The 11,370-nt window shown below is 31.0% G+C and overlaps 1 protein-coding gene across 1 annotated transcript; it reads left to right on the top strand.

The window, feature by feature from the left end:
* Positions 1-2,649: 2,649 nt before the first annotated feature.
* LOC123721263 lies at positions 2,650-4,922 on the top strand. The gene is made up of 4 exons (XM_045679487.1): positions 2,650-2,731; positions 3,201-3,434; positions 3,819-3,997; positions 4,358-4,922. Exons 1-4 carry the CDS (start codon positions 2,650-2,652, stop codon positions 4,871-4,873), a joined length of 1,011 nt encoding a protein of 336 aa, XP_045535443.1. The 3' UTR covers positions 4,874-4,922.
* Positions 4,923-11,370: the final 6,448 nt, after the last annotated feature.

The raw sequence follows: 11,370 nt of genomic DNA, 5'->3' as shown, positions 1-11,370 counted from the left end.
TAGACCAACATTTAACTACTAAAGTTACTAGTACTACTAAAGTTTACTAGTAAAGTTGTTAACTTTTTCCAATATTTTTTATATTAAAAGGTGTCAACGAGCAAGCAGCCAACCGAGAATTACCATAGACAGCCTAAATATTCGTTCCTAAGTTGAATAAAAACTAAATTTAAAGTTTTTATTTTCTAGGTATACTTTTACCGTCTGGTAAAGGAAAACATCCTCTTCTAATGTACAAGAATCAAACGTATACATACAAATGGATGTCCAGTACAGGAGTACTCTGGCATTGTTCTAGAAGGATGAGGACTGGTTGTAAAGCGTTTATAACATCTTTACCTGACCGCCTCGATTGTATAAAGAAGGTTAATGATAGACATTGTCATACGCCAAAATTTGTATCAAAACCAGTTATTCCGAAGTGGAGATACGTTGTACATAGATAAATCTTATGCAATCATATTCTCATATACACAATAACTTAACTATAATCTTAAGGTGTTTTTGCACTGTGATAACACATGTAAACATTATTATCCATAGTGTCAGTGTCAGTCAGTGTAGTAGTCCGAATTAACTTATCAGATTCCTTTTAGATGGTAAACCAATTAAGATATATATTTAAAGGCTTTTTTTAATAAAAGCATTTTCTTTAAATTTGCTTTTTGCATCTTACTCTTTGGAAATTATATTGGATAAGACTCTCAGTTTAAGTTACAAGGCTTTTATGTCAGCTCTGTTCAACACGTTCGGTATCACCGATTCCTACAAAAAATCGCAGTAGCATTGAAACGTGATAATAATTAATGTTAAAAATATGTTCGTATCTGGCTCTAAATATAAAAATAGAAGGTGAGACTGAGGCAAGTTTGAACTGTATTGTACAAGACATAAGAAAAGATAATTTTTTTACATTTTTTAATTTGAAGTCTAGATTCCTTTTTAACAGTGGTAGACGCGTTAATAAAGAAAAGTGTGGCTTTATAGATATCGAGATGATACCAGGAAGGAAGCACGCCTGCCTCATGTTCCACGGGTACACCTTCAAGAGGTACCAGATCTTGGTGAACGGCCAGGTTAAGTGGAGATGCTCCAAATGGCATTCAGGCTGCAGAGTCTCAGTGAAAACGAAGACGGAGGACCCTAGAGCGGGAATTATATTGATTGAAAATATGCACAATCATGAACGACCAACCTTAGTACGGAACAACGAAGGTTTCTTGATGAAAGTACAAGTCAAATAAATATCTTTTGTACAATATTTATAGATTTATTTTTGTTATAAAAAATATATTTATTGTAAAAAAAAAATAATAGATTTGTTTTATTCATTTGTTCAGATTGAAATGTATGAAATTAAATTATTTTGTTAATGTATTTTATAATAAGACATCAACATCAGAACATATGCAGGTTACCATTTTTATTTTATTTTGACGTTTCAAGTTACATTTATTGTAACAGTGCCCGTGACGCTGTTCGCGCGATATGAGAAAAAACTTAATAGCCTATGTGTTCTTCCCGACTATGTTCTATATCTGCCTATCAGCAAGGTCCGTTTAGTGGTTCTGAAGGTAGCTTCTAACAAACATCCACCCATCTATTCACCCAACCTTCCATCTAAACATTCGCATTTATAATATTACTAAGATAAAATCGATCCAGTACTCGCCTGGCGAGTTCATTTTAAAGATTGGAATGGAATGTATTATTCTTCAAATTACGTTTTGTTTCAGAGATCACGTATTTATCGACGGGAAAAAAACACCCACTGATGGTTTGTAATGGTTACGTATATAAGCATATAAGGGTTAATCAAACTGGGAAAACTTTCTGGAGATGTGTTATGGTGCATAAGGGTTGTGGGGCGTATTGTCTGGCGGATGAGGAAGAAATTATATGCGTGAGAAGTCACAACCATGATGCACCAAAGTTTAGAACAAGAACTGGCCGATGGATAGTACCATAGATGTATTAAACCAAAAAAAATTGAGCGATATTCCTCATTTTTTTACTAAGTTAACTGTTTTCTTTTTTCTATGAACAAATTGTTTGTGTTTACATTAATTCAGGGATTCTCAAAGAGGTCGATATTGAACTTAAAGCATTGCTAATTCTCACTCTTTCTTATTCTATTGACCTAAGTCAGGATGAATAACAATAATAATAATAATTGATCTTAAAAGTAGGTAACTTGGCCATGGTGGTCTGTGGTAACGGTTCATTTTGAAAAAGTGGGTCACTTGTCCAAAATAGTTTGGGGATCCCTGCATTAATTCAATAAAATTGTATGTTTTCTAGGACTACGTTTTGTATTTAATAAATCTATGATTTGTTTCAATTGAAATTGTTTAATTTTACTTTGAATTGTTTCGAGTTATCTATATACTATTCCGGACTATAATCAATATGTTTCAAATTTCGTCCAGATCCGTTTTGTCGTTCATAGTTAAGATGGTTATAAACATCCATCCAAATACTCCAATTTATAATACAGTTGTGTATAATAACATTTATCCACAGTAAAATTCTTGGCGACAAAAACATCCAATGCTGTTATTCAATAAGTATTCATTTAAGAGGCAATGTACATTATCATCAGGTGATATTTGATATTGTTCCGATCGCCACTCTGGATGTAAGACCCAAATGAAAAGTATCCAAGAGTCTTATACCTTCGGAAATAAGGAACATAATCACGACCCTCCACGATGCACGCAGCTGAGCAACGGTACATGGATCAAATCGCGCAAAAGTAGAAGTACTAAGAAAACTAAATCAATATTCCCGAAGTGGTCTAGATCACCCAGTAGTCCGTGGAAGACTTGGAAGTTCTGTGAAATATTTCTTTGCACTATCCTATTGTACTCAATAGATTTGTTTGAAAGGAAATTAAGGTATTTTTACTAACGCGTATGTAAGCTTTTAGTATGTGGGTTTGTATGCATTTTAAATCTAAACAGATTTTGACGATAGGGTTGTCATCGGTCGATTTATGGTAAAAGTTATTAATTTGTATAACTGAAGAACTAAAAGAAAATGTAGAGTTCATGTAGTATCAAATTGTTTAGAGTATGGCACAGGAAATGATAATGTCGAAAGTTCCTCCATTCACATAGACGATGTCGTCCTTAAATTATGATGTGTAAGTAAGCCGGTCTATACCAACAATATATTTATAAATTAATATATTATTTCAGCTTATCTACTGCCGTCTCGAGGTGGAAAACATCCTATGCTATTGCTCAACAGATATACATACAAGAAGCAACGTGCTTTTGCTTCAGGCAAAGTGTTATGGTACTGTTCCAGTAGAATTGCAAAGAACTGCAAAGCGTTTGCCAAAAGCGTAGGCGACATTTATATATTCGGCGGTGTACAGCACACTCATCCACCTCCAGGTTATAAACCAACCGACCGACCAATGGAGCCTGGTATAAATCATTGTACTAATACTAATAATATTGTAATGCAATCCAAATGCATAAAGCCATCCACATCGCTGAATACTGCACAGATTAAACATCCTGCGATCGCTAAGAAATATAAATAACCACAAAACAGTTCAACCATCAGTTCTCTTCGTTATTTTTCCATAATATTTGTAACAGATTGTCGTGGATACATAAGGATACCTACATTGAATATGTATGTAACATTAAAATAATAATGTTTTTAATTGTTATTTAATTTAGTTACATAATATTACCGATTATAAAATAATTACACCAAACCTAATTAGAAAGGGAGAACATGTTTTAAAATTTACCGTACAGATACAATAAAATCTTAATACAAATATATTTTATGTCTTACAGATAATGAGAAATATGTGGGTACATCTCGAAGAGGCGGCGAGATTCTTCATTATCAAGGTCAGGTGTTCAATCTCCGAACCAAAAGTGCCGCAGGCAAAAAGACATGGTGTTGTAAATACTACTATAATTGCGCAGTAATTTGTCCTGTCAAGATTAAAACATTGGGTACTCAACTAGAAGTAATTGCTATTAGTGGTCAACATAATCATTAACCTTTACAAGTAACGACGGATCAACCTCGGCTCAAAGGACCAAGAAAACAGAAAAATAAAAACTTTACTTTCAATGATTTGTTTTAAGCACTGATATTCTGTCAATATCTTCCATTTAAATGCGATTGTTGTCTTTACTGAATATGTGATGAAATAAACCTTTTTTTTATTAAATATATATTAAATAAGAAACATTATTTAAAAGTTCCCAATCCACGTAGTGATATTAACTAAAGCATCATCTGCAAGATGTTTGAGTTTTTATCAAATGTATTTAGATTAAGTAATTAAATAAGAAATAAAAAATAACAAATTGATAACATGTAAACTGTTAATTTTACAGGTGATGATAATGAAAACTTAAATTTGATTATAACAGACATTACTTCTGAAGCGAATGTACAAAATGAATCGGACGATGATGTTATCGAAGTTGTTAGAGATGAAGCGCCCATTGAAATTTTATCTGATGATGAAGAGACTGAATTAGAAAGATCTAAGCTAGTAACAGCAGTAGATGAGTTTCTGTTTGCAGATTTGCCAGCCAGACTTGAAAACTCTATCGATAAAGCGAAGAATTCTCCCATAGATCCTCTTTTTAGTAATACTTATTTAGAAAGTAGTATAGATGTGACAGATTGTAACACAGGTCAAAATGAAGTTACAAATAATCTCGAGGATGAAGAAAGGAGTACTATTGTTAATGTAACTGACCTTTTAAGTGATAATCAAAGGAATGAAGAACCTGGAATTAATTTGCCTCATACAGAAAATAAGAAAATTGATAATACATCAATTCCAAATGTTCCTGATGAAGGTTCGACCGATAATAAGAGTGACTGACGTTATGCTTTAATATAGAAATGTAATTTTTTTGCTATTCTTTAAGACAAACTTGATAATTTCGTTAAAGTAGTTTGATTCTAATACGTCGTAGAAATAATTGTAAAAGAGTATTATGACCATTATCATAGATCTCTGGATTTGAGTATTTGAAATCATATTTTCTAATAAATGCTGATTAACAAATATTTTTCATTTAATGTATGAAATACAGAAAAATCTTAAAAAGTCCTTAGGTTTAAGGTTAAACACAGCACAATAATTATGTGTATAAAGGTAAGCGTAATGCGGGTACGTCCTGTTATACTTTCCGATCATAACAGTGACAAAGTCTGTAACATATATTGCGGAGTGGGCCGCTCAGACCCGTGAATTGACATTGCCTGATAGAATTCTAAGTATTGTTAGAGAGATAATCAACACTGTGCCGGTGTATCGGTGCAACACTAGACTTACAAAAACATCAACGCTTACGTCCCCTTACTACAGCTATCTGACACTTGGTTTTGGTAACTTTAGCGCGCCATTCGCTCGAAATGATAAGAACTAAGGATAAGATCATTTCGAGGGAACACTCGAACACTCGAATAAGGTGATAAATGGTCAATTCTATTCCTCGTCCCCTTTTCACCCTTACTTTATTAGAGATTGATAGAGGAGAGGACGTATAAGAAAGAAAAATGTCCTCTTTCTATACATTCTCTCATCTGTTCGTTTACAGGCAGTTCGTCGTCAGTAGATGTTTACAGGCAGTTTGCTTTGCCTCTTTGTAGCATTAATGTATAAAGCTAACGTTGATATAAATACTTTAAATTCTAGATAAAATTGTGATTACGGAACGGAATGGCAGAAATATACTACATATCGGGGACTACAAATTTGGAAAACACTACACGTATTCACAAGGCCTTATCAGATGGCGATGTAACAAGAGCTTCGCAAAGTGCCGAGCTATTGCCATCACATTGAACGATGTGATCGTAAAACTCAATAATAACCACAATCATTGAACATATTTGACCCAGTGGTTCGTCATTAGTTGAACAGCAAGTGGTGACAATATCCCAGGATAAGTAGAAAAAATGGTAGTAAGTTCCTTCCAAAATGCTGCGAATATAAAGGGGAACGAAATGAAACAAAACAATACTGAGTCGGAGATTTTTTGTATAATATGGTGGTGACGTTAACAGCAAAGGGAACATAGGTGGAAAGAAACAGAACCCGCTTTTGATTCTAGCGGACGCAGAAGAAATTTTATAATGTACTTCGTCTAAATAATAATAAAGAGTTTTATATCCAAATTTTTATTTTATTAATGTAATATAAACAAATATACTTATTACTTACTACTTACATTGTACATAAACAAAATTGTCATTATCTTTTAAAGCTCACATAAAACGCATTGAATGCGTTAAGAACACTTGAAAGGCACAAATTAGTAAATTATATTCATATTTTTTTTAAATAACAAATACATAAAATCAATAACACAATAAGTAAGGCACTTAGATTGTTATTTATGTAAATTTGTAAAATATTATTTACTCTAATCTTTGTTTTTATGAGTACATAATTGAATTGAGCCAATCTCTTAAATTAATAATTTTATAAAAAAATATACTAGTGCTAATTTTATACTCTTAACATATAGAAATTATTATAAACACTGACGGTTTGGAATTTTAGCTGAAAAGGGGCACTTTGTCAATAAAAATTCTTCGAGTTTAAAATAGAAGAACAGAACCAGACAAAACTTAGATTCTGTATAACATACATTTTTTCTCCCTTTCCCCCTTTCATATTTTTACTGAAATACAATACATATTTCTTTTTAACGTGTGAACCCATTACCATCTTACACCCCCACCAGGTCCGACCACTTGGATCACTTGGAGAATCTCTAGTGTAGATAATTAAATTATGCTAGGAGTGATTGTGATTCAGGAAGGACCTGACAATAATAGAGTCGAGGGTGGTGATGCTGGCGCGACAGCCGAGCTGGATGCGGCGGCAGCAGGTCCAGCGCACCTTGTTGCGATACCGTTCGTGCTTGATAAACTTGTGAGCCCCGACGTGCACCACCACGTGCCCACGGCTCGACAGCCCGAAGCTAACTGCAGACGAAATGTTACGTTAGATTCTATTATAAGCGAAAAAAGGAACAGCCGCAATCATAGTGGTTAAAATAAAATATGAAAAAACAATAAGGGGGGAAACCCTTTAGGTCGCGGGCACGAAACTTGCGACGAACGAGGCGGAGCAGGGTGTTGTAAACAAAAATACTTCTCCGCTACAGCTTGTTTCGTGCGCCTCGCTTTATTGTGCTATAGTTTTGGTTACATCGCGCTGCCCCTCTTGTCGCAAGTTTCGTGCCCGCTGAAAAAATTATCTGTCTGTTCAGTTATAGTAGACTATACCGATAAGTTTGTCTCGGAGAGTTATTTATATTGTACATATTATGATCATTCCATTCCATTATTTAAACAATAAATAAATAATTAAAAATATTACCATCGTTTTTGTAATATCAAGAAGTATTAATCTTTTTAGTTAAAGATTTTAAAATAGGTATGTAGTGATAAAACTTTAATTTTTTTTTGTCTTATCAACGTTAATGAAATTGAAATTACATTTCAACACGTTCAATGCCACGAGTTTTGTTATGATACGCCAAGCGAGTGGCACTGAACGTGTTACTGATTAGTCTATTTTTACGTTAAGAATCAAAGTATGATGTTAACTTTAAAATATTTTTCAGTTGGTTTAATCGGCACTGGAATTGACTGCTTTGCATCGTACTGTCTCAGCAAGCAAGGCAAGATGGGCATTAACGTCGGTGGCTATAGGTTCAGATTCAATGGTTGTGCCAGAAACGGTAAGATTCGTTGGCGTTGTTCCCGTGGTCCCTGGTGTAAAGCAGCCCTACACACTTACCGTGGAAGAATAGTCTACATACAAAGCACGCACAACTGCGGACCCAAACCTCCGACAGTGTAAAATGTTTTCTTGACACTTGAAAATATTTTTTATAAATTTTTTTCAATATACCCTATGAATTTTGCCGCCTTTTTCAATCCCTGTTTATTTAGGTTGTGTAATACTCTTTAATTTGTATTAAACTAGTTTAAATATTGACAAATTCGAAGAATTTGTTATTTATATGTAAATGAATAATAAATTAAATAGTACAAAATATAAACAGTATGTATGTTATGTATTACGATTAAAGCGCAATAACAAATACAGGTATAAAATCTTATAGAAAACATTTAAAAAATATATGTTCATATCTTTCAGACCGTCCTTGTGACAACCATAAACTCTGTTAAATAAAAAAAAATTACCTCATAGATTTAAATATAAAAATTGCCAGTGTTATTTATTTAGCTATGTATACTTTTTAAAATTGTTTAAACATATTTAATAATAATGTAATTAAGTAAAAATTTACATAATGTATTCTGGATACAAATATTTTAGAAAAAAGTTTTTGTGTAAATAAATTTAATTTATTCCAAAATTTATGTTAATTCATACAGAGTATCTTTTTTTATTTAAATGCTTCAAATGTTTTTTTTTTATATTAGTAAGTTAAATTTTTGTTGATCACATTTTCTTATTCTTGTACGATATCATACTAGGATAATGTTACGGTTATTAAATAAAAGTCTAACCCAATAATCTATCTCTAGATATTTTGCTTATTTGATTTACCTAAATTATTATCTGAAATACCTGATCCTTCATTTATATTTTGATCTATCTATTATACAATGTTCACTATCGTGTAAAGCAATTAGAATTATTTTCATCTTATGGATCGATTATTGGGTTCGATTCTTTGAGATATTTCCGAATCTCGGAATTTATACTGAGCACAGATAACCAATACCTAGGATCAAATACAGGGTCAATAGACATTTTGTAAGCAATTCAAATAATTCTTATATCAAATCAAATACGAGCATTGCAAATCAAAATTCTATTTTCATGTTATTTATTTAACTATTTAATATTTAACAATTAAGTTTTGAATTTAATATGTACAAATATTTTATAGAAATGATTAACATTTTATTGATGGGTCCTATGTATATAAGCCAAGTAACAAATTGATGATTTTTACTTTTAAAAGCTACGTCTTAATCTAGTTAACAAGATCTAATAAACACAAATATACATTTACAGGTGTAGACGTGTTTTTTTACTAAAGTAAAAGTGCCTATGCGGCATCTTTTCCTATATGATTGAAACTTTAAGAGCCTCTTATAAAGTTGTCTATTTATACATTGGCCCTTATTTGTAGGAGTCATCTTTATATAGTATGTTTATGTAGAGAATAGTTATAAAGATAAATGTTTAAGCTATTAACACGTTCTATGTCACTACCATTTCTGTAATGTCATCTCGAATCCCGTATACATTTTACTGTACGCTTTAAACGTTATACTAATCACCGACATTGAGCGTGTTAACAATAACATATGTTTGGAATTTGTTTTAGAAGAAAAGGTGACTTAGTACATTATCTTTCAAATCTGTGAATTTAGTACAAATAATATAAATATAATACATTTGTTTCTGAAATTATTATCGTATTAAATAAGGGATTACAGCACAGTCCAATTCATTAGAAATAAGAAATTATTACCCAACCATTCTGAACAATTTTACCTTTATAAATCTGTAGTTAAAGACCTATTGAAGAAATAGACATGTTTTTTGTCATAAAATTAAACTTCTTTTTAAAATAAATCCATAGATCCATAAATTAAATTTTTAACCAGTAAATTGTATAAATTTCTAATTTCTATTGAATTCGACTACTTATTTACATATTTACATACAAATAAAAATGCAAAATTAATATTTCTATGTACATACATTTATGTACTAACTGATATAGGTAAAGTATATATATGTGGCCAAGTTCTTGTTAGATTATAAACATTCTATCGGCCCTATATCTTCTTGAATTTACATAATATAAAGAAATATAATAATATTTGATATAATTGTTATATTGTAGACATTTGTAAATTGTAGTATTAATTGTGAAAAGTATTTATTATTATATAAGATTTTAATTTAAAGAAAAAAAGAACTGTATCGACGCTGGAAAGCGTAAACGCTGTAACCTCGAAAGTATGAACTTTACAGGAGAGCCAAAAAATCATAACTCGTGAGCTGATACGTCTACAAGCATGCGGTATTTAGCAATGTTGTGTAGTTTGTGCTAACCTATAATAAAATCATTATCGTTTGATAATGGTTGAAATTATTAACGTGTTAAAAACATATTCGCGATTTTAAGGGTTACAGCGTTTATGCTTTCCAGCGTCGATATAAACTTTAATACAACAATGGAAATGAATATAAACCTAAGAAATAAGTTTTTGAACTGTTAAACAGTTATACAATAACAGTTAAGAAACCTCACAGACAATAAATTTAAAGTTTAAACTGAACAACAATTGAAATAAAAATAAATCCAAAATAATTTAAAGCTTATAAGCACAAAGATAAAAATATTGAAAAGTATTACTTTACAAAATGTTAATACCATTTTTCTTCACATGTATTTGTAATGTACTGACTCAAAAATGTGGGTATTTAAAAAAAATAATTACAGGTTTCGATAACAAAGATTTTATTTATGAATTTGTATTTAATAAGAGTAACTAACGTACTCAAAGACGGTTAGTTATTTAAACGGTCGTTTATTTTAATTTCTCACGAACGTACCGTACTTCAGTAACGTATCAATGTATCTGAGTTTAGACTTTTTTTCTTATTAATATTCACTAAAACATATCACATGTTTATTTATGGATATTTATTTTATTATAAATATTGCGTAAATCCATAGAAATTGTATACATAATGGTTGTGTAAGATATAGAGTTACCCTCATCAAAATAGCGATGTATGTTATTTGCCAAATTACTCATAAGGTATAGTAAAATATCTTTTGATGTGTAATTTGATGTTTGTAAAAGAATAAAACTAGTCAAAACTGATTTATGTTTTATTACATAATTTCCTAGAAATAGAAAAAGTGATTGTGGCTCGCGTAAATGTTTATCTCTGCCTTACCCCTCTGGGTTAAGCTTGACCTTTTTTATATTGCCTAGGACACAAATTCAATGGACTGGGTTCAAAATTTTGTACAAAATAAAACAAGTTTCTTGATATTTTAAAAGATTGATAATACATTTTAGCAGTTAAATATAACTAAATGATTATTGCAATTATTTCACAAACTATACAATCCTAATTAAATATACAATAACTAAAAGATTAAAACCAAAATTATTAATTATAAAACAAAAGTTATATAGAGGGTAGTACGATAAAATCTGAATTCAAATATTGAAATTACTTGATTTAGAAATCTCCAATTACAATAGAGATCGAATAAAAATAAAAAATAAACCACCTCTGTGCAATCACACTAATAAATGTAATATTTACATTGATATTAAATATTTTTT

Source organism: Papilio machaon, chromosome 9 (assembly GCF_912999745.1).
Source record: "Papilio machaon chromosome 9, ilPapMach1.1, whole genome shotgun sequence".
Lineage (NCBI taxonomy): Eukaryota > Metazoa > Arthropoda > Insecta > Lepidoptera > Papilionidae > Papilio > Papilio machaon.
This window is presented reverse-complemented; position numbering and strand designations above follow the sequence as displayed.

Excerpts from the sequence above, each read along its gene's own strand:
- LOC123721263 (XM_045679487.1), top strand. The coding sequence starts at position 2,650 with ATGAAAAGTATCCAAGAGTCTTATACCTTCGGAAATAAGGAACATAAT. Across the intron at positions 2,732-3,200 it reads ATGCACGCAGCTGAGCAACG|CTTATCTACTGCCGTCTCGA; the intron begins GTACATGGATCA and ends ATATTATTTCAG. Across the intron at positions 3,435-3,818 it reads CGACCGACCAATGGAGCCTG|ATAATGAGAAATATGTGGGT; the intron begins GTATAAATCATT and ends TATGTCTTACAG.